Source organism: Monodon monoceros, unplaced genomic scaffold (genome assembly GCF_005190385.1).
Source record: "Monodon monoceros isolate NGI ecotype Baffin Bay Population unplaced genomic scaffold, NGI_Narwhal_1 Super_Scaffold_18, whole genome shotgun sequence".
NCBI classification, from domain to species: Eukaryota; Metazoa; Chordata; class Mammalia; order Artiodactyla; family Monodontidae; genus Monodon; species Monodon monoceros.
This window is the reverse complement of record NW_021703774.1, coordinates 146,203,237-146,226,822: the sequence shown is the minus strand read 5'-3', so window position 1 is coordinate 146,226,822 and position 23,586 is coordinate 146,203,237. Positions and strand designations below refer to the sequence as shown.

Below are 23,586 nucleotides of genomic sequence, written 5' to 3'. Positions count from 1 at the left end.
TCTGTGCCCTAGTTTTTTATAAAACAGGGATTATGGTGTCTCCCTAATGGGGTTATATTATATGGAACAATTGAATTATTGTTTCTAATGCATTTGGAACAATGCCTGGCGCATGACAAGTGAGCTGTAAGCCGTGAGAGTCCGTATAAGCGGAGATGGGCGAAGGGGAGAGGGGGCCCAGAGCCATTTGGATCTAGGCAGAGATAAGGAGAGGCTGCCTGGAGCCTGGGCTGGGAAGCCCATCTTGCCTCCAGTGCTTTCACTCACCAAGCAGGTCGTCCTGGGCAGACCTCGCCTGCTCTCTAGACCAAGTTCTTCCTTTGGCAGACAGGAACGTTGAGCCTGCGGACTGTCAGGCCCCTTCCAGCCCGAGCGGTCTGGTTTCTGAGGATGCCTCAGACATGCCTGACACTGTCCCTTGGCCAGGAACTCATGGCTTCTCAATGGCCTTTAGTCACCTCTGTTGGCAGCTCAGCCATTTGGGGAGGGGAGAGGTAGTTCTCTCCACTCAGTATGATGGTCAGGATGCCCTTGCTCATTTATCTGCTCTCTGTGTGACTGGGCTCCCCTCCTACCCTGCAGAGGCCGGAGGCCTGGCAGGGATGTCGTCATCAGGCGTGAGGCCTGGCGTCCATCTGTAACTCAGCCTCTCACTCTCCAGGTGACCTCTCCCAGCCTTGGTGCCTCCTTTATGAGGGGAAGATAAGCCCGGCCCCACCCACCTTGTGGGACTGCTGTGAGGAGGTAACTTATTAGGAGGTGCTTTGTAAACATTTAAGATAATGTTATGATTAATTAACCACTTCCAAGAGGAAGCCCTTTGGGGCCTGTTTTATGGAGGAGACCAAGCTTCTGGTAATTAACAGCAGTACTGGCACCCTCCCCTCTAGTGGGACAAAGTCTCCATTGGCAAGTAGGCCAACCTGGCCAGCGCAGTGCAGTTTCCTAAGGGAAGTGCCTCTAGACAGACAAGGGGGGTCGGCCTGGTCAGCGCGGGCCGTTAGCAATTCCCCATCAGTGGAACACTTCACGCCACCGCATCTCTGCACAAGCCGTTCCTATTGCCTGGGATACCCGCCCCTCCTTCCCTCTGGGGCCGATTTGCCCTCAAGGTCTAGCACAGCTGCTAACTACTTCGTGAGGCCCTTTCTGTCTCTGCCATCAGCCCTACCCCCAGCATTAGTCATTCCTTTCTCTTCGTTCCCATAGCACCGAGAAGCCCTCCGTTAATAATACTGCGGCTTTTCCCAAGGGGTCTCCCCTCCCCACCCCGCCCCTGCACTCTGGATGGTTGAATCTTTGGAGGGCAGGGACAGGGCCCAGCTCTGAGGGCCAGGGTGAGCCTGCGGTGTTCTCGGCTCTATCCCTTCCCCATCTAGGGCAGCGCCTGGCATAGTCCACGTTGAGTGACGGTGTTGGCACAATCACTGGGCCCTCCCAGGACAGTGGCTATGGTGCCTCCCGAGGCACGGCCGTCGGCTCTGAGCCCCGCTTTCATCTCTTCCTCTAGTGTCGTCCTCTCCCCTCTTCACCTGTTAAGTTTATCCCGTTTGCTCCGGGTTGGGAAAACTACGACCAGGCTTATGAGAAGTGTCTGTAAAGTACAAGAGTAAACAGGCGGAGGAGTGCCTGAGCACACGGCCCCGGAAATGCCACGCAGGTCTCTCACCTCAGTCCTCAGAGGCCGGCTGCCCAAGTGACCTTTGGACAGGTGCCCGCAAATGCTCCTATAAATGTTTACCGCTGGGCCCTCTGTGCTGCCCGGACCCCCTGCCCGCTGCCCCGCCCATCTTCCGCTGTAATTCTCACCTTTCGCCTGTTTCTGATTAGATGGGAAGTCCCAAGAATTAGAGAACATCACTCTGGGTTTGTCCACAACTGCACCCTTGGAAGTGTCTTAGTCCCTTCCGGCCAAATGCGACCCCTCTGCCTCTGCTCCACCACCACCGGCCTCCTGAAGGACCACCCCCACTCCTTATCTTCACCCTCTCCTCCTCTGCTGATTCCTTACAAGCCGTTTAAAACTGAAGTCTTCGTATTAAAAAAAACCTTAGCCAGACAACCCCTCTGGCGACCACCCTTCTTTCTTCCTTCTCTACCGAGTCCCTTGGAAGGGCTGTCTCTGCTCTCCCCCATCTCCCTTCTCCCTGTTCAACCCACTGCAGGGAGGTCTCTACCCACAGGATTCCACTTGGACAGCCTTTGCCACGGCAGGGTCACCGGAGGGTCTTTTGCCTTTGGCAAAATGGAGCTGAGCTGCCCAGGTCAGCCTCCGGAGCACCGGATAGCATCCCTTCACTCCGTCCACATCTGAGTGCCTGTTCCTATGGACGGGCACTGCTCTAGGGACGAAGGACATGGCCATGGACGCTCATCCTCAGGCGCTTCCATTCTTCCTCTGGCTCAGAAGGGTCTTGTCTCCCGGCGTAGAGGTGCCAGCTCTCCTCCTCCTTCCCAGGATCTTCTGTCAGTGGGTGTGCTCTCCAGGGCTTGACCCTTACTTCTCCTTTTACTCTGCAGTCCCTCTGGGAGATCCTTTTCTATCACTATGGATACCGGTGACCAACCTATCGGTCTTCTCCCACTGACTACCCTCCAAAGAAACAGACCCCCGTGTCCAAGTGCTTGTCCCGCTGTGTCACCAAACCTCAGTTCCTGCGTATCCCACAGCACCTCCCTGCTCTGCCTCCAGACCCGCATCGCCCAAACCAGAAATCTAGAAGCCAGTTTTAAACCCCACTCTCTCATCCTCAGGCTGAACTGATGATCAGCTCCTGCGCATTCTTCCTACTTAGTGTTGGTTTTTCTACCCCTATTACAACAGCAGCCTTCTCACTATTTCCCTGTCTCTAGTTTCACATTCTGAGACCCATCCCACTGCACCAGACGCCTGAATCATTGCCCTAAAATGCAAATCTGATCCTATCTACCCTCTTTAGTGGAGTTCTGAAGTCCACACTCCCCAGCTCGGCCTACGCATTGGTGCCCACCTGCCCATTCTTGCTGTGCCATGCCCTGCCAGTGGCTGAAGAGTCTACAGATGAAACTACCGACCACAAGAGCCCCTTGTGGGCAGCTTCTGGCTTACCTCGTCGCCCTCCCATCCTTCTCCCTCCTCCCATTTACCCTAGTGACACACAGACTTTCTTTCCTCTGGGCATTTTATCCCCACCCGTGGGCCCCTGCTTACCACAACCCTGTTCTGTTTCCGGAAAACACCTCTATCCTGTTCTTAGAGTCCTAGTTCTGTCACCGTGCGTAACTCACTATGTGATCACAGTCACGTGATCACCCCTGACTGTGATCACTTAATCCAGTGCTTCTCATCTTTTGACTGCACATTAGAATCAATTGGGGAGCTTTAAAAATCTGATGCCCAGACAGCATCCCAGACCAATGAGGTCAGATTCTGTAAGTGTCAGGGGACACTTACTGATGTGCAATCAAGTGGAGAACTCAACCTGTCTCTAAGACTGTACACACTTTGCATCTGTAAGGATTCCCAAAGGGAGCCAGCTCCGAGGCACACACCTTGGCAAGATCTGCTCAGAGCACTTAGCAAAAGCAGGGCTTGGAACTGTTTCAAGCATGGGCCCACGGTCGCCACTTCCCACAAGCTTGGAAAAGCCCCATCACGTCCGCTACAGCTGAGCATGACTCAGCAGGCCTGGCCGCTCTGGTGACCTGCTCCCCAGCATCGGGCATGGCCCCCACGGCCACCCTCCGCCTATTTGGAGGAGGCCCAGCTCCCCCACACAGGCCCCAATCCTCGGGAAGCAGCCACACTCACTTCCTGGCCTCACCTGTCTGGACCATGAATGTGGCCTTGACAGGACAATCCACTCTCATCTTGTCCTGCCCGGGAAGGTAGAGACTTTTAAACTGACCAGGTGGCTGGTCCGGAAGACAGCCTGAGGTTGTGTAAACAACAGAGTTTGGCTTCTGACTCCACCATCCCCTAGCTATGTGGCCTTGAGCCCATTGGTCCTTTCACCTGCCCTGGGCCTCGGTTTTCGGGTGTATAAAATGGAAATCACCGCCCGACCTTATGAATGTACACAACAGGCCTGGCGCAGAGGAGGGACTCGTTACAGTCTCCTTTCCTGCCCCCATCCTCCGCTCTCCTCCCCAGAGCAGTGGGTTGGCTACGCTGGAGGCCCTCACCGGGGCACCCCCCAGTCCCGACACTGGTGAGCACATAAGGACAGATCTGGGCTGTGCTGTGGGGAGAAGGGAATAAGTGCACACTTGCACCCCTCCAGTTCCCTAGGGCAAGACGCCATTTTTGCTTTGCCTGGCCCAGGGCCTCCAGGGAGATAGGCAGTTTCAGCCTAGAATGGGCTCCCTTACAAGGGAGTGTGCTGCATGTGGATGGGTGAGAGCACGGGCTTGGGGACCACCTGGCAGGGAGGGCGCCAAGGCAGACTGGTGTCGTATACCAGCTCCATCCCTGACTAGCTGGTCATGCTGGGCAGGTTCTGGCCATTCCCCACACCTGCAGGGTAGGAGTGGGCACGGCTGCCTGCCTGCCTTAGGGCTCGGTGTGAACAGGTGAGAAAAGCACCACGGAAGCCCTCTGTAGCCCCAGAGGGCCGCACGAATGCAGCATCACTACACCGAACATGGCTTCAATTTTTACAAATTTCTGTGTCGGGTGGGAGGTTGGTCAAGATGACCTATAAAGGGCTTCCCTAGTGGCGCAGTGGTTGACAGTCCGCCTTCCAATGCAGGGGACATGGGTTCGTGCCCCAGTCCGGGAAGATTCCACATGCCGTGGAGCGGCTGGGCCCGTGAGCCATGGCCGCTGAGCCTGTGCGTCCAGAGCCTGTGCTCCGCAATGGGAGAGGCCACAACAGTGAGAGGCCCGCGTACCACAAAAAAAAAAAAAAAAAAAAAAAAGATGACCTATAAAGACCCCGTGGTTCTGTGGGCCCCAAGGTTCCAAGGCCAAAGCTAAGAGTCTCTAACCCATTCAGGGCCAGAATATTGGCTGGTAAGGCAGATGGTGAGTTGATGTAAATGACTCCAATGTCCAAGAGGCAGGGTGAGCGTGTGTGTGTGTGTGTGTGTGTGTGTGTGTGTGTGTGTGTGTGTGTGATGGGGGCAGGGGTGCACAGCAGAGCCCTCTGGTCTCGAGAAGCCTAGGACAGCACAGCACTCACCTTCTGGGGGGCATTGATGACTCCAGTGTTGTAGCCAAACTGCAGGGAGCCGAGCACTGCCCCTCCCACAGCCAGCATGAGGCGGCCCGTCAGCTTCTGCAGAGAGAAAACCCCACACTGTTAGAGGCACGTCAGGCCCAGGTTACTAGAGGGCAGGGCCTGGGCTGGCAGGTTCCCTTGTTCAGATAGCTTGCCTGACTCCTGGCACCACACCAGCCCTTCTCTGAAGAAACCTGGCCACTTCCTGACCTCAGGTGCCCAAACCAGCCCTGCCAACTTCTAGACACCGGGCTGGCCAGACTCATTCCTGGGGAGAGAGGGTAATTAGGGTCTTCCCCCTCTCTGTAGCCAGGGCTTGGCATTCTCCGGGGTCTCATTCCCCTGTTGAAGCCATGCCTGGGCTTGAGGTGGCTCCAGACTCTCTGGCTGGGAGGCCCAGGAACCAAGGCAAGGGGGGCCCAATTACGTGGGAGGAGCGGCATGGATGGGCAAAGTGCCCTGGATTTGGAGCCCAAGATGCTGGCTTCTAATTCCAGCCCACCTGCCTCCTTGCTCTGTGAATTCCAGCAGGTGAGTCCCCTTCCCCACTCCTCCCGGCCCGTCTGTTTGCTTGTCTGCAAACCCTCGCCTCCATTCACAGGGTAGATACTGAGGCAGAGACAAGTTCCAGCTTACTCAGGGGTCTGCAGAGAGCCAGGCTGAAGCTCGGGGCAACCATCCCCAGACCACGAGCTTCCCAGGGTTGCTAGGACACAGATGACATACCAGCCAGGAATGTGCTTTGGAAAAGTACACGACACAAGGTGAGTAAGAGTGCTGGGTCGAGGTGTTTCCAATGGGCAGAGGGCTGGGGGAGAAAAAGGGCAGTGGGATTCTGTCACCTGGAAGCCAAGGGCCGGAGGCAGCAGGCAGGGAGGAGGCCAGCAGGCAGGAGGGCCCGGGGAGAGCAAGGTGCCTTGCTAGGGAGAGGACTTTTGTTTTCTTTTAAAATGAAGAAGCCAAGATGTATGACAGTTAAGGCAGGCCCTTAACTGACCGAAAGAACGGGGCCCGGGGGGGAGGGATGCCAAAGAAATGATGGGCGGGCATTCACCAGGTGCACCACACGGGGCTGGGCACTGGAGGGGAGGGGTGGAGGCACAGATCCTGAGCCGCACCTACCTGTGGAGGGGAGAGCCTCAGCTTGGCGATGGCCTTGGTCTCCCCCCCTCCCCCCAGAACCCAGAAGCAGCCCTGACTTCGAGATCCTCACAGATAGCGCTGGGCTTAGCTGTTAATCAGACACATTCCTAGTGTGGTCTTTTCATTCTCTAGAAGCCGGCAGGCCATCGATTGCGAAAGCTAAGGTTCTCACGTCAGAGGCTAAGAGGAAGGTTTCAGCCAGCAGTTCAGAGACCATTCCTTGTCAAGGGAGAGCTGGATCCTTCCTTCCCACGGGCTCCTTCCTGGCCAAACTCTGGACATTCATCCTAGACGCTGGGGCTTTCCTCACAGCGGGCTGCACTCCCTGTAAATCCTGTCTGTCACGGCCCACCCTGCCCAGCACCCCTCAGAGCCTCCCTCCCAACTCCTTAGGGAGCCTTCAGACCCAAGGCTGTTGGTTCCGAGTGGGTGGTGAGCACCTGACAGGCCTCCTCTGGTGGGCCCCGGCCAAGCCCAACTCCTCGGGTGACCACTGGGATTAAGTAAGAGGAGGTCACAAGGACGGCACGACAGCGGCTGTTGAACCCCCATGTGGGGGCTTTCTGCCTGGTGAGTCACAGGTGTCACGGCTCAGGGTTGGCCTTGAGGTTGGCCATCATCTGATACTAATGGTATACAAGGTATATATTATTCTAGTACACACTCGAATAAATATAAAACTAGCAATGCAAACCTATGATTTGAAAAAATGTGGCATAGCTATATAATGGAGTACTTAACAAAGAAAGCTCTCTAGCTACTGATTTGGCATACTCCCCAAGTTATAGTAAGTAAAAAGCAAAGCTTCAGAACAGCGTGTTGTATGCTACCTTTTGTGTGGGAGGAAAAAAAAAAAAAGGCTAGGATGGGGGAGAATATACACACCTACTTCCTTAAAAGAATGCACAAGAAAGGTAACAGGGTACCTTGGGGATCTGGGTGGCAGAGGCAGGGTAGAAGGGAGAATTTTCATTTTATATCCCTTTGTACGTTTTTGAATTTTGAACCACATGAATGTATCACCTATTCAAAATATTTTTTACAAGCCCTGTGGTTTCATATTATTTAGAACACAGCAATTTAAATAAAAATAGAAGTGAAAAATGATACAGATGATATGCGGATCTGGTAAAAATCGTGCCCTTGCATGAATGCCCTCGCAGAAGGGGCTCTGCTGGGGGGCAGTACTATTACTACAGCCCTGTCTCCAGTCTGGCTCTGGTGTGCCAGGGGTCTCTGGGCCTCTGAAATCAGTCTTGGGGCCCTGCTGAGCAGCTGTGCCTCTGAGAGCAGGGGCTGCTGGGAGCCAAGGACAAAGCCCTCTGCTGGACTTTGCCACTTGGCAGGTCAAGGTCAAACTCTGCTTTAGAAAACCTGCCTACCCACCGGCTGGGTTATATCCACATCCACCCAGGCAGGCTGCTGCATCAAGAACTACTAAAAGGCTCAGTGACTCGTGCCCCGGGCCCTGGTCCTGACATCAAGGAAGAGGCATCAGGTCCATTGGGAAGGGGAGGCTAGTGTGGTCTGAGCTTCATCTGGGGCACTGCGGGAGCCCTGCAGGGACAGACTTGTAATTTTGCCTGGGACAGTCAATCAAAGGTGGGTTCCTGGGAGGTGACACTGGAGTTGGGCCGTGAAGGACATGCAGGGAGTCTGCCAAGTGGAGAAGCGGTGGCAAGACTGCATTCCAGGTAGACAGAACAGTACGTGCAGGGGGAAGAAGGGGGGCCCTGCAAGGCCGGATCTAACGGGGTGCTCAGTGTGGCTGGATGCTAGATCCAGGGGAGGAGCACGGCCCCCGCTCCTGGGTAGGCAAGCGGCACCCACCACCTCTTGCCCCCACCGCACCCGGCGTGCTCACGACAGGACTTGGAATCAGGAGACCCAGGCTGAAAGGCATCGAGCTGCTTCCCTCACCTTGGAGTTGAGATATGTGGTAGCCCTGACTCTGGGTCTCAGTTTCTTCACATAAGAAATGGGGATAAGAGTGCCTTCCCTTAAGGCTTGCTGTCAAGCTCTGCATCATGGAGCCGGCAGGGTTCACTCGACAGGTGTTCGCTGAATCAAGGAGGGATGGGAAGTCCCCGTGGCACCATCTGCCTCCACCAGTCCCGTGGCTGGAACTGAAAGGCGGTAATGAAGTCCATTCATTCAACATGTATATATTTACGTGCCAAGCTGATGGACTCGTTGGTGATGCCTTAAAGAAGGGGTACAAGCCCCACAGCTCACGGCTTTCTTGTGGAAGCCTTTTATAGGGGTGGAGGAGCAAGGGAGAGTCCAGAATCTGGGACCACGGCCGCCCATCACCACCCCTGGGGATGGGGCTACCTCCTAGAACATCCCGTGCTGTTCCAGGCCTTTGCCCTTGCTGTGTGCTCTACAGTCTCCAGCTTCTGCTCCAAGCAGTTGGGAATACCCATCTGCTGTCCACCCACCGCACTGGGAACTCCTTAAGAATGGTACCTAGGGTGCCCAGAGTAGGGCGCAGCACTGAATATTTATACAAAGCAAACCTGTCACTTCTGAAATTAACTTTTTGGGCAAAACTGGCTCTGCATGTATCTGTTCTCTGAGAACAGTGTTCATCCTAACAGATTTGAACTCGGACATGTAGCAAAGCCCTGATGGGTACTGGAACATCAGCTCTGAGAGCTGGAAACAGCCTAAAAGTAACTCTCCAGGCCCCCACCCCAACCCACAGGGCTGTGGAGGAAAGACCTCTGACCCGAGTTCAAATCCTGATTCTCCTAGGGGTGCCTCAGGACTCTCAGTTCAGCAAGCGCTTGGGCTCGGGGTCCTGCACGAGGAGGCTCTCAAGCCCTCACCCCTCACCACCCCATCCCAATTCTGGGGGTCCTGAGGCCCACTTAGAGCTCTCCTTCTCCCAGGAAGCCACTGATGAAATGTTGGCTTCAGAACCTCTCCTCCCACACACGGGGATGCCGGGTGGCCTAGCCAGGTCATGTAACTTGCCAAGCACTGTGCGTGGCCTTTCGACTTGCGTCCGTGGGCCGGGCCTTTCCCTGGCATGTACTCCAGCTCCGGGCTCTCCCAGTCAGTACTGGCGGAGGGAGGGCATGTGGCCACACCATTCAGAGGTAGGTTACTCCCAGTGGGAGGAGGGTCCAGGAGGAGGGTCCTGGAGTGGGGATGAGCCAGATGTCACTCACATCCTTTCCTCCTCCCACAGCTCCTGAGTAGCCCTGGGTGCACTGGAGCATGGGACAAGGACCTTGTAACTGCGTGGTCCCCAGTTCTAAGCAGGGTGGAGCAGTGGTTTATGGGATCCGTGACAGCTCCCTTTTTATTTATCTATTTATTACTTTAATTTTCTAGGATTTCATTTGAACAAAATTCTGGGAGATGAAAAAAGAAGCGCAAGAAACTGCAGAATTGCTGTAATACCCTCATGCGATTGATGGGGAGCCTAAGGTCAGAGGGTAGGGGCCCAGGATACTCGGCAAACAAAAGCTAATTCTGGGACTTGAGTTCTTTGGATTCCTGGACAAGGCATTTTACCCTCTGAACTCGTCCAGCCTGTCAGGTCTTTTCAAGAAGAAGAGTAATAACCATGTGAAGCCTGACCTTCAGGTGACCTCAGGCATTTACTCCTCTCAGCCATCTTCTTCAAGTCCTCCAGTGATGTCAGGACTTCTGCATGGCTGAGCCTCCCCTGCACCCCGCAGTGGCCCTGGAGGCAGAAGGTGCTCATCAGTCTTTAAAAGCAGAGAGGAGAGGGAGCTGCCGCTTTTATCAGCACCAGCAGCACCGGGCAGGCCCTAGGCAACGTGCCAGGGGCTGCATCCACATCCTGATTTAACCACCATCACCAGGCTCTGGGGGAGAGATGGCTCCCACTTCACGGATGAGAAAATGGGAAACTCAGAGAGGAAAAGGCGGATGATCAGGAGGCCTTCGGCTGCTGGAAGCTTCAAACTGAGGGGTCTCTGCTGCCAAACCCTTCCTGCTCACGTCCTCCCCTGCTTCTGGGTACTGGTCCCCAAAGGAAGCAAGGTTTCTATCTGCTCCTTCCTTCCTATGTAGGTCAAATTCCATTCCAGCAACTCGCTGGGCCTTGCCCAGTTTGAGCCAGGACAGCCCAGGCCCAAGCTCAGAAACCTCTCGGTCGCTTGGGTAGATTTTGCTCTAAGCCCAGGTTGGTCAACTATGGTCCGTGGCCAAATCCAGCCTGCCAGCTAAGAATGGGTTTTACATTTTTAAGTGGCTGGGAAAAAAAAAAAAAAAAAGAAGGCTAATATATTGTGATACATGAAAATTGTATTAAATTTAAATTTCAGGGGAGTTCCCTGGCAGTCCAGTGGTTAGGGCTCAGTGCTTTCACTGCCGTGGGCCTGAGGTTCAATCCCTGGTTGGGGAACTAAGACCCCACAAGCCGTGTGGCTCGGCAAAAAAAAAAAAAAAAAAAAAAAATTCAAATTTCAGTTTCCATTAATAACATTTGATTGGAACACAGCCAAACTGTCCCCCATTCCTTTGGGGACCAGAAGTCTATATTGTTTATGGCTGCCTTTGTGCTACAACAGCAGACCATATGGCCCACAGAGCCGACGATATTTACTTACAATTTAGCCAATTACAGAAAAAATTTGCCCATCTCTGCTTTAAGCTCCGGGTGCTCTGAATTAACAAGTGCAAACCCAACACACGAGCTGCACAGGACTTTTCAAAGCCTTCCAGGCAAAACCAAATCGTCTTCCAAAAAGGTGTTAAATGCAAACAAATGACTCCCTGAGAGTCAGTACCCGGGCATCTGGAGAAGCTGACACCCCAGAGAGGTACCCATTCAGTGGAGAGGTGGGCACCAATTTGACTATGATAAGATTAATTTGATAAGACCATGGGAATATGTAAAGGTCCCCAACACTCTCAGCAGACAAGTTTAAGTACCCCACTTGTGTGACCTTGAAAAATCCTCTTCCCCTAAGACCTCCCGTTCTCCATAAGAGAGGTTTCCTAAGAATAAGAAATTATATTACTAAGGAAAGACAATACCCGAGTGCATGTTCCCGACACTATTCTAGTCAATGGGGATTCAGCAATAAACTCAACCGAATCCCTGCTTCATGGAACTTGATATTTTAGTTGGGGGCTGGCAGCGGCGGGTAGGGTGGAAGGGTAGAAAAAAAATACCTAAAATACATCAGGTGGTGAGTGGTATGAAGAGAGAAAGTGACGAGGACAATCACTTAATTCTTAATCACGGTGGGACATTTTGTGATGGAATATTATGCAGCTATCGGAAAGAATGCAACACATCTGTATGTTCTTGATACGAAAAGAGTGCCAGGTAAAAAAGCGAAGTACTAAACAACGTATAGAATGTACATTTTGTGTAAGGAAGGAGGAGATAATGAACTTGTATAATGGCACTTCCTTATATGTGCAGAGAGAAACACTGCAAGTATTGGTAGGTGAACAGGATGGGCTGCACTGGGCTGCACAGAACTATGTAGAAAGTGTGATCCAATTACACTAAATTCCATTTATAGGCACACATATACACATGCACAAAAAGAGGTCTGTGAGGGTAAACACCAAACCGTTACAGCTGGGAGAAGATGTTTACTCTCTTCCTTTGCATGCTTCTCTATAGTTGGCTCCATTACAGTACTTCTGTAATTAAAAAACCCCCCTGCAACCTGACCTAGAGAGGTAAGTATTATCCCTGTTACAGTTGAGGAAATTAGCTCCAACAGGAGCTGTGGCTGGTCTGAGGTCAAATGGTAGAGCTGTTTCTGGTGGAGCCCTTTCCTCCTCATTCCCCAGTGCCAAAATAGTGGGGGTGAACTCTGGGCTAGGCGCTCTGGGCAGATGTCCTGTCCAGCAGAGGCCTCAGTAGCCAAAGGCTCGTTAAGCTGGGGTCTAGCGACAGCTCTCTCCCCTTCCAGGGTACCAAGGCCCTGGGGAGGAAAAGCCAGCAAGGTGGTGGTGCTGAAGTCTTGGACAGGGTGAACACTGCCCTCATTCTGCACGAGTTCAAGGTCTGGGAGCCCTGCTCCATTACTGCAAAACCCCAATGTTTATGCATTAGCTATTGAGCTACTCCCTCCCTGGCCTGAAGGCTGGATGGCAGAGCCTTAGGCTCTACTCCATGCCTCCCACGGAGGAGGCCGGTAACAACTGGAGGTTTGTTTTGGTGACCAGGCCTAGACACAGCCTCTCTGAGCCCATAGGTCCAACCAGGAGCCTTCTCAACCTCTACCATTCTGGGACGCAGGTTACCAAATTGAGCGGCTCTGCCCAGGAGTGAGGTGGGGGAGGGGGGAGGTTGCAGGTCCCAAGCCAACACTGCACGCTTCCCCTTTGTCCCAGGCCTCCCCAGCTCTGCCAGCTAGGGTGGGAGGGGGAGAGAACTGGATGCCTGTACCCTTGGAGCTGGAGCAGAGCTCCAGGCCCTGACATCCTGTGACCAGGAGGCACTGGGTAAAGCTGAGCTCTTTGAAGTCACAAGCTGATTACAGGGGGATTGGGGGTTGAGCCAGCTCCAGGCCAGGTAGGGTTGGTCCCGGAATGGCCCAGCATGGGACAGGGATCATCATGGACATGTTGACGATGTCCGTACACCCAAACTGGACGTGCAGAGGGTCCTTCCACTGAAAATAGCCGCCACCCTGCTTGAGGGCACTGGGCAGTCTCGCCACAACTACCATGCGGAGTGAGCCTCCATTTTACAGGGAAGAAAACCGAGGCTCTGAGGAAGGCCACTTCCCCCAGGTCATAGTTTTATGAGGATGTGTTTTGTTTCCATTCACAGAAGGCTTTCAGTTGTCAAATTATATCTAATCCAACTATTAGACTGCACCCAGAAAGAGGCTGGAAAGTCCAGGAGTCTGGGAACTCCTGCTCATTTGGGGTGAGTGGAAGGTGGCACATAGGACAGGGGTGTGCAGAAAAAAACATGTTTTTTAAAAACAAAACTGAAGAACATCTCAAATTTTTTGTGACAGCCTTATCTTGGCTAAGCCTCTTTCCTTCTCTGGCCTCAGTTCCCTATTTGTCAAACAGGGTTGGGACATGCACTGGAAGGTCCCTTCCTGCTGGGGACTTTCTTTTATCCTCTTATGCCATCCTAGAAAGGCTAGCAGGTGTTTTGTGGTGGGAGGCTAGTATGTGACCTTGGAAAAGTCATTTTCCATTGGATTGTGATGTCATCATGACTTGTTATCACCCTCACGGGGGGGGGGGGGGGGGGGCAGGGCAGCCACATCAGTTGACCCCTCTCTGGGCCTGGCACTCTCACCCATGGGCTACTCTGCAAACCAGCTTCTTGACAAAACCCCTACTGGAGAACTAGCCAGCAGAAACTTTAATGATTTACCCAACCAAGCGATACAGCCCGGGCATCCTGGGACTCCCCAAAAGCTCATGTTGCCCAAATGCCAGACTTCTGGACAGAGGCTGCAACCCAGGTAGCAGGTCACCTGGGGCCCAGGTAGGTGCAGTGCATCATGGGAATCCAGAGAAGCAAGGGATATTTATGGAGCATCCATGGGGACAGACAGACACATTTATTTCTGAATTCTTACAGACACTCTAATGACAAAAATGACATCATTCTGCAGACGTGGCAACTGAGCTAAGCTGGAATTCAAAACCACAAATGCAGGACTTCAAAAGCCTATGCTCTTCCGTACCACTGAGGGGCTGAGGAACCCCATGGATTTCTCATTTCTCCTTTGTCTGGAGGGCGGAGTGGCAGAGTCCTGGGGCATGACTGGGGTGCTAGGAGGGACTAGTTGGGAGTTCTTCACAAAGGGCTGGGTGAGACATCTGGGGGCAGGGCTCACCCTCATCTGTTGCCCAGGACGGAGCATGAGCAAAGTGCTGCTGGGACAGGAGGGTCTTCAACCTGTCTCCTCCCTACTTCCTACTCAGTTAAACTCAGCACACTGAGCCACAGAGGAGCACGACAGAAAGCAGGAAAGTCAGCTGAGTCAACTGAGGAGATGAGGAGAAACATAGCCGAAGGAACTTCAGAACTAGACACGCCTGGTTTTAAGACCTTGGGCAAGTGATATAACTTCTCCAGGCCTCAGTTTAACCTTTTGCACAAAAGGGCTGGGCTTGCTGATCGAATCAGCAGCTCCAAAGGGAAGGGCTTTTTTCTAGAATGTATACAGGATGATCCATAGAAAGTTTAGCAAAAAAATAAAATAAAAAATAAATTTTTTTTACTATAACTGTTATCTGTATTTGTCTTTTGAAATTTCTACTTTATGTAGGCATATAATCTATTATTATAACAGTGCACATACATGCATTTATAAATACAGATAAACCACTGGGAAGGAGGTGCTCCAAAATTATTTATTTATTTATTTATTTATTTTTTGGCGGTACACGGGCCTCTCACTGTTGTGGCCTCTCCCGCCGCGGAGCACAGGCCCCGGACGCGCAGGCTCAGCGGCCATGGCCCACGGGCCCAGCCGTTCCGCGGCACGTGGGATCCTCCCAGACCGGGGCACGAACCTGTGTCCCCTGCATCGGCAGGCGGACTCTCAACCACTGCGCCACCAGGGAAGCCCCCAAAATTATTTATTGATGGAGCCGGCAATCAAAAGTTTGGAGGGTACTGCATGAAAAACACCTACCTGCTACAGAACTGGCTGGCACATGGGCACCCCTGAAGTTAGGCAAACTCTCTCCCCTCAGCTCAAAATTCAAGAAAGTCTATGGTGAAAAGGGATAGTGTAGACTGAAAGCCCTTTCTGATTGGCCTGGGTTCAAATCCAATTCAGCCACTTACTAGCTGTGTGACTTCAGGTAAGTTACTTCCCTTCTCCGAGCTCTAGGCCCCTGAACCAGCAGAGCTATATATGGAGGGTCAGTGACACTGAAAAGCATTTGAGCCCAGAGCCTAGTGAACTACAAGTGACTGTTGACTTTCTCCTCCACTCTTCTGTCTCCTCTCAAAATATTCACTTCTCCACTCAACAGATGAACACCCAGGTCCTGCATCACATGCTGAACAGACATTTCTTACCCTTGCAGGAGTGAAAAAAGTTTTCCCTCTCTTACAGACAGTGAAACTGAGGCCCAGAGAAGTTAAGCGACCTGCCAGAGCCCTGAGGTAACACAGCAAATACTTAAGCTTTGCAGTGGCAACGTTCTTACCACTAGCTAAAATAGCTTCTCATTTTATTTTCATTTTGTTGTATCCCAGCATAATGGCTCACCTATGACTGTCAGGAAATGTGTTCTGGGCTCAGGGTCTCTCTTCAGGCCAGGGCGGGGTGGTGAAGCAAGTTGTTTTGATTCATCAGGCATAAAGGAACCTTTTCCCGCTGAGGGTACAGCCTGGCGTCACTGTCACGCACCTCTCCGCCCAGCCAAGACCTTGTTCAGTTCCACCGGACACCTCCACAGCCCATAGAAAGGGCAGCGCAGAGTTCAGTGCTAACCCCCCATGCCAGGTGGAAAAACGGACATCCTCGTGCCTTCCCTGCCGAATTTCAAAGAAAAAAGTCACTTGAAAATATTCTATAGAAAGGGGAGGAAGGGACGGAGGAAAGAAACAATGCCCTACAACACACAAGGTGGGGCCCAATAAATATTTGTTGGAAAGGAACCGTTCTGGGAAAGTCACAGAGATCCCCTGTAGGACAAGCCCGTTTACAGATGAAAAAAAGAGATCGTATCTAGGCAGTTGCTTGCTCCCGGGGGAAGGAAGAGTCCTCATCTATTCAGTCCCGCGTCCCTCAGCTCCCTGGCGCGCGCTACTCCCACTCCACTCCAGCCAGGGGCCCCTTCCCGACCCTCGGCCCCCCCGGTATCGCGGCGGCGGCCCCTGGGGTACTCTCTCCGTCCGGCCCTCACCAGCTCCGCTCGAGCAGGGAAACGTGCCACCTCAGAGCACATCTCCCTGGGTCTTGGCAAAAGCTCTGGGGCCTGCACTACGCGGAAAGAAGGGCCTCGGAAGTCAGGCTTTTCGCCTCAACCCTGTAGCCAGGCACCCTGGGGTTGGAGCCCGGGCCTTAAGAGAGTGCCCTCCGCCTAGGAACCCCGGAGGACAGGCGGGGGGACTGCGCGAGGCCGCGGAAAACGCCCAACACCAGGCCGCGCGCCCAGTGTGGCGCCCAGGAAAAGGGAGCATCTGTTCCGAGCCGGCCGAGCGGGGGCGGGTCCCTCCTCCTCCAAGCGCCCGGGCCGGGGCCCGGCCGGGGGCTCGGCCGGCTCAGCCAATGGGCGCCGCGCTCGGGCCCCCTCCCCCGCCCCGGGAGAAGTCGGAGCAGGGCCGCTGAGGAGGAGATCGTGAGCGACGTGCCGCGCCCGGGCCCTGGGTCCCCCGGCCCTGCCGGGACGCGTGGACGGCGCGGCGCCCCCGGAAGGAAGCCAGCTGCTCACTGCGGGCGCCAACAACGCACGCGGTGCCCACGCGCCCGCCAGATCCCGACCCCATCCCCGCAAGTCCCCGGCAGCGGCAGGGCGCTGCGCTCCAGGCCCGCGCCGAGCATGGCTCTGAGAGGCGCGCCGCCGGCCACGGGCTCACAGAGCGTCCGGGCCGCCGGGGAGGCCCGGGGAGGCCTAGGCCGGCGGAGGGGTGACCGGGGGTCCGCGCCTTTGTTCCAGGCGGGGAGGGCCCGCGGGCGCGCGACTCACCTTGCTGCTGGGCTCCATGGCCGCGCTGCGCCGGAGGCTCTGGCAGCGCCGGGTGCGCGGGCGGCGACGGGCGGGCGGGCTGCACTCTGCGGATCAGGCTCCGGCTCCGGTCCCGAGACTCCGACTACGACTCTGACTCCGACTCTGGTCGCTTGGCCTCCCGCTCCCTAGCGAGCTAGCTCCTGGGACCTGCGGCCCACGATCTGAACGCTCGCTGGGGTTACCTCTGAGCGCTGGGACGTTCTCGTTTATAGGACCCCAGCCATTGGCTGGCGCGGCTGGGGTGCGGGGTGGGGAGGAGGGGTGGGCAGAGCCTTGGGGGCGGGGACTGGGGCACGTCCGGGGCGGGGCTCCGCGGGGAGGGGGCCAGGGCCGGGGTAGTGGGGCGGGAGGGCGCCCCGCAGGCACCTCGCTGTGGCTGAGCGTCTCCCCTGCTCTCTGGGTCCCGGGAGTTCCCTCGCTGTGTGACCCTCAGCAAGTGTGCGCACCTCTCTGAGCCTCGGCAGCCTGTAGCAAAATGGAGGAGCTCGTACCGGCTGTGAGACAAAATAGGAGCGGCAAAGGGTAGCGCTTAAGAGCAAGGACTGGAGTCCTCACTCCGCCACCGGCTAACTTCGGGAAACTAGCTGTACTGATAGAACCACCTCATAGGTTTGTTATGAAGATTAAGTGAGTTAATATTTGTAAAGTGTTTAGAACAGCTTCTGTTACGTGGTAAGTGGTATTTAAGTATTTGTTAGACTACGGGAGGTCTCCCTGCGCGATTTTCTCCCTTCCCCTCTCCATCCCCACATTCCTGTTTGTAAGCCAAGCCTTGCTTTAGCACAGGCTGGGCCCTCTGCCTGGAAATCTATGCCCACCTCTTCTTTGCACTTTAATATCACCCCCTTTGTGAAGCTTTTGTCCACTCCTGACAGTATACGTGACTCTATGGTGACAGGTAAGTGTGAAAAATATGAATGGTAGGAACATAGGAGAACTTGGGTTTGAACCAGCTCCACTGTAGACCAGTCCTCGAGTGATCCTAGGCAAGGTGCTGGCCTATGAGGCTCAGCTTTCTTCTGGGTTAAACGGAATGAACATGACCACCAACTTCATGTGCTATCATGAGAGATACAATGTCCAGATAAGCTCATGAAATACTTAGCACAGGCTTAACTCGCGGTAAATCCCCCTTTAGTGGTAGTGGTATTATTTCACCTTATTTCATCTGATTTCACCTCGTTTCTTCTAGACCCGTGTCTTACTTGAGACACAGTGAAAGGAAAGACCCCCCCCCAGTCCAAAGGTCTGGACAAAATCCTGAGGTTAGTTTGAGGGTCCCTTTCCCTATGGAGGGGCCCAGGGAGGGGCTACTTTCTGTTGGGAAGGAGGAGCCTGAGCTGACCCCATGACCCCTGGAGTCCTCTGTCTGGGCTGTGGGTCCAGTGCTGGCCTTGGGAGGGGGCACCCTGGCTGACCAAGAAGCCCTGGAAGGGAAGGCCTGCCCCTTCTGGGCACACCCCTGCCCATGGCTCCTATTTCTGCGGTCTCCCAGCTGCTCAGCCTGGAAAGCTTAGGGCCACCTCTCTCCTCATCTGGTGCCAAGGGCCCCTGAGTCCTGTTGATTTCACCTTCTGTACCACCTCATCCTCCTTCCCTTCCTTCTGTCTGCAGGGCCTCCAGTGCCTCTGGCCTCATGTCCTCTAGTGCTGACCCTCACTCTCCTGTTCGTATGTCCCCCGTTGCCGTAGAGGCAGCGAGGTCCAGCCTGGCTAGCAAGTCCCTCAGGGCAGCATTTTACAGGCTCAGCCTCACCCCTCACACCAGCACTTTCCACGTCTGTACCTTTGCTCAGATTGTTTCTTCTGCCTGACTCCCTCCACCTCCACCTCACCAAGCCAAAATGCTTCTGACGGCACAAAGCACCCCTAGAATGGGGCCCCTTCCGGGAAGTGTCCCTGAGTCCTCCAAGAGCTTGTTCTCTCCTTTACCCTTCGATGCTTCTTAGTGTGCTGCTGTCCTTTCTGTCTCCCTCCAGACTGAGCATCTTGAGGATGGCTTCTGTAGCTGAGACACAGGGGAGAAGGGGTGAAGGAAGAAGGCAGGAATGAATGAACATATGAGCAGCTAGTCTGCCTGTTTCCTGCCAACACCAGTGTTCCCTTAAGTACTTTTTGGGTTTTGCCACGTCCCTGCTCAAAGTCTCTCCATCGCTCCCTGTTTCCGAGCACATCCAGTCTACTGCATATGTCTCCTCCCAGCTGTGGGTACACCCCACCCAGCTCATGGGGCACACTCACCATCAGGCTCCCTTTCCTTCTCCAGGCCAGCCCTGTGATGGCCACTTCCCCAGGGGCAGAGGCAGGCAAGCCTGTTGCTAGCCTTATGGAGCCCCCAAACTGGAGAGGATGAAGCGGCGAGATGCACAGCAACAGTACCAAGCTGGGTGTGCATGGTTAAGAATGTGTATGGGAGGGGCTTCCCTGGTGGCACAGTGGTTGAGAGTCCGCCTGCCGATACAGGGGACGTGGGTTCGTGCCCCGGTCCGGGAAGATCCCACATGCTGCAGAGCGGCTGGGCCCGTGAGCCATGGCCGCTGAGCCTGCGCGTCCGGAGGCTGTGCTCTGCAACGGGAGAGGCCACAACAGTGAGAGGCCCGCGAACCGCAAAAAAAAAAAAAGTGTATGGGAGAGAACTTGTACCACAGAGGAAGGAGAGGGAGTGGAGAGAGCTTCAGGAAAGGGAGAGGGCAGGCTGAGCAGGGTTTAGAAGGCTGAATATGAGTTCACCAGGTGGGTCAGAGGGAAGGCCATCCTTGGCAAGGGGAAGAACATGTGCGAAGACAGTAGACAGGCAGAGAGTGACTGCTGAAGGGGAGAAAGAATCTCTAGACCACACCCAGAGACTGATGGTGGAGCCCTGGATTTGGACTCCTGAGTCCCAGCTCTGCTACTTACTTGTCAGACATCACCAAGCAAATCCTTTCTCTTTTCTGAGCCTCAAGACTCACATCTGTAAAATGGGTGTAACAATCCCCTCCTGACTTGGCCAGAGGAAAAACGGATTGTGTGTAAAAGTTTATCCAAATAAACAGTACTAATCCATGATGTCAGAAGTCCAATCAAACCCCCTTCCTATGGTCAGGGTGGGACTTGAAGACAGAGCAGAGTGGCTAGAAAAACAGCTTTACCTTCGCCCTACCCCATCATACCTGCGCCAACAGACTCCCATTAACTGCTTGAAATTGCATTTCTAGATGTTCTTTGTGTAGAAGCTTTATGATCCCTGGAGGGTACAGTATAGAGGTAAATTCATCAGAAGCTATTGACACTGATCAGATATTAGATTCACAGGTGGGCTAGTTTAGGTTTTGGATGGCTGAGTCCTGGGCAACCGGATTTAACTGCAACCAGAGAGGAAGCACCAGAGAAAGCCTAAGGAAGTGAGCCTGGAAGTCTGGGATGCCTGGGAAGAGAGAGCGAATGCCCAGAGTGGCTCATGGAAGTGCAGCTTAAGCCAGAGAGCCAGGCTAAGTAGCCCCTGCGGCGGGAGTGCAGGGGATTGGGAGCAAGAAGAGATGAAGTTAGGGGGAATTTGATGGGAGAAGAAGCTGAGGAGGGGTCAAATGCCAGGTATAGGAGTTAGGGCTTTATTCAGTGGGCAGTGGGGAGCCATGGAGGGTTTTTGAGCAGGGAAGGACCTGAGGAAGTCTCAGCCTCCTCTCAAGCCTTCCCTATCCCGAGGCTTTAAAGGGGAGTGTGAGGAGGCTGGGGTGGAGCCCTTGGGCTCCGCTTGGAAGGACCAAGTGCCCACCTCCCCAAGCTGCTCTCACACTGGCAGCTTTGTTCCCTGGAGGCTGCTTTAGCCCAGGAAGGAACTCGGACCTTTGGATTCCAAGCAGCTCTAGCCCTAGCCAGTCGGAGGAAAAGAGCTCCCTTGGACTGGCGGGGCGGTGCCAGGTGGCCAGGCGGATGCCGGCGGCCTGGTGCGTGCCAGTGCGCACGCTCGCACGCTCAGGGACCCCAGCCGCGCTGGGCTCGCTGTGCGCGCTGGGGGCGGGGCGGGGTGAGGGGGTAGGGGTTGGTAGCAGCAGCTCCTGAGTCTGGAGTGAGTAAGGGCTGCCCGGGGAAAGGCGCTTTTTTTTTTTTTTTTTTGCCTTTAAAGGCAAGCGTCTCTGGCGGCCAGCAGAAAAGGCTTTGCTGAGTCAGCTGCCGCTGATGCGAGTGGAGCTGGCAGGGACTGGGACTGGAGAGCCCCTGATCCGCAGGATATTCTGCAACCCCGATCCTCACAGGCTGCAGGTACACACTGTGTTGGACTCCTGGAAGTCCTGATGGGCCAGGGAGGACAGTTTTGTATGTTTAATATTTTCATTCTGATTTGCGCACCAGTTCATACCACCTGCTCTCAGAGAACTTTTCAGCTTCCCTCCTTTATCCTTTCACAAGCCCCTCCCCGGCCCTCTGCACACGCTTTCATCAGGGCCACCACCTGCTCGCCCGATGCTGGGGGATATTGAGGGAACACTTCCTTCCCCCAATTCTCTCCCGCACCGGGCTTGTCTGTCCAGCTGCCTCCAGGACAGCCCTCTGAATGCCCCACAGGTACCTGGCCTTCACCATGTTTAAGTCTAAACTCATTATCCTCTCCCATCCCTCCTGGTCCCGCACTGCAGAGACGGTTCCTCTATCCACCAAATAGTCCAAGTCAGAGATCTGGCATCTTCCTTGACTCTTCTCTCTCCCTCATCCCCAATATCCAGCCAATCCTGTGGACTCTGCCCTTCCAAAATAGCACTGGACTCCATCCCCTTCTCTCCGTTCCACTGGTCCTGTGCTAGCTCTGCTCATTCTTCCTCCCACCTGCCACCTCCATGGTCTCTCTCAAACATCCAGCCAGCACATGGTCATTTCCTTGTTTAAGCATCTTTCCCTGGCACACAACAACGTGGCTACAACTCACAGACACAATGTTGCGTGAAAGAAGCCATATGCCAAGGAGTGTGATTTCATGTATGCAAAGTTCAAAAACAGGCAACACTTATTTATAGGATTAGAAGTCTGGGTATTAGTTACCCTTGGAGGGATGAATGACCCTCAGGAGGTCTGGTAATCAGGGCTGGGACCAAGGTGAGGCAGATGAGGCAGGATCAATATTATTGATATTTCCCTTTTGCCCTGAACTTTAATGTGACTCAACACAGCATTGTTACTAATCCTGTCTTTATCTAAAAGTTTAATATTTTGTCATCATGGATTTTCTTGCATTAGTTTTGGTTTTTAAAAAATATTGCATTAAAAAATATTGCATTAAAACGTTATTTATCTTGATGGCTGAGCTTTTCGGTACCCCCTTAAATTTTACTCAGGAGGTGAATGCCTCACTTGCCATGTCCTAGTCCTGCCCCTGCTGGTGATGTTTTGTAATCAGAGTGCTGTAATCTGAGTCTCAATTTCCCCACCTGTAAAATGGGAATAATATCAGTACTTACCTCAAAGATTTAGTGAGAATAGGAAGTGAGAAGATGACTGTCAGGTGACTGGCATATAATACATTCTTGAAAAATGGTAACTACTGTTATTCTTTCCAGTGTTTCACGTTCCCAAAGCCTGATTTACTTTAGGGTGGCAGGGATCGACCTCTTTCGATTTCCGTGTATTGTTGGAAGCAGGGGACCTGATGCAGACCCCAAGAACTTTCCTCCTTGAGCCCACAGAGAGGACCAGTGCCGGGACAGTCCGCAAGTCTGGCTTTAGGGCCCAGCTCTACCCTTCCTGTGGTGCCATCTTTGATGAGTTGCTTCTTCTTTGTGAGCCTCACTTTTCTGTCTGTAAAATGGGGCTCAGAATAATCTTGACCTTGTGGGGCTCTGGGGAGGGTTCAGTGGCTTGTCCCTGGGCCTAGTCCACAGTATGCCTTCCGTTAAGGTTGGCGCCCTGGGGAAGAGCAAGGAGACCAGAGGCTCTCAGACCCTAAGAAGTCCAAGGACTGATGGGTAAAGCAAATAAATAGCCTGGCTGGGCTCTGTTTTGTTCTTAGAACTTTATTTCTCCCGAGAAGTGAAATAACAATGCCGTTTATGCTGGTGCAACTTTTTAACTGTGCAAAACACCTTCTCAGTGTCATTCCTTGGGTCCTCCCCACACCTTGTGCGGAGGTCATGACCAGATTTATTCATATGCCCATTGGACAGGTGAGGAGACCGAGGCACACCAAGGTTAAAGCCATTTGCTTGAGGTCACACCAAAGGAGGAATTGGGTAGCAAATGGAAGGTGTGAGACCTGGACCTCTTAACCTCCAGATACCACTATGCAGCAATTTGGAGCCAAAAGAAAGCACAGACCTCACCTCCTGAGTGAGCGGCCATGGCCCAGTCGGCATCCGGCTGTGCCCACTTCCCCCACTCCCAGCCCCACCTGGATGCCACCTGGCAGTCACATGTACATTCATCACGGAGGAGCCGGCTGACTCACCGCATTATACCGGAGCTGACTCACCCTTTAGAAGATGGAAAGTGAGACACTGAAAGCCTGGAGAAGCCCTCCCTTCCTCACTGAAGCTTGAAATTAATGCCCCAAACCCACGGCAGTTTAGCTCTTAAGAAAGGGAAAGCACTGGAGGTGGACATCCCTG

At 53.8% G+C, this 23,586-nt stretch overlaps 1 protein-coding gene across 2 annotated transcripts in view; it reads right to left on the bottom strand.

The window, feature by feature from the left end:
* The window catches only part of SLC2A1 (solute carrier family 2 member 1), a 28,629-nt gene extending 11,431 nt beyond the window's left edge, over positions 1–17,198 (bottom strand). Inside the window, exons 1-2 of one of the 2 annotated variants that reach the window (XM_029227984.1) lie at positions 16,971–17,198; positions 5,163–5,258 (exon numbers count right to left, since the gene is read on the bottom strand). In XM_029227984.1, coding sequence (XP_029083817.1) covers positions 5,163–5,258; positions 16,971–16,988 — 114 coding nt within the window. In that variant the 5' untranslated portion in view covers positions 16,989–17,198. Of the gene's footprint in view, positions 1–5,162; positions 5,259–8,264; positions 8,487–16,970 lie in introns of those variants that run through there. The other variant, XM_029227985.1, reaches the window with a different exon arrangement.
* Between the last annotated feature and the right edge of the window lie 6,388 nt (positions 17,199–23,586).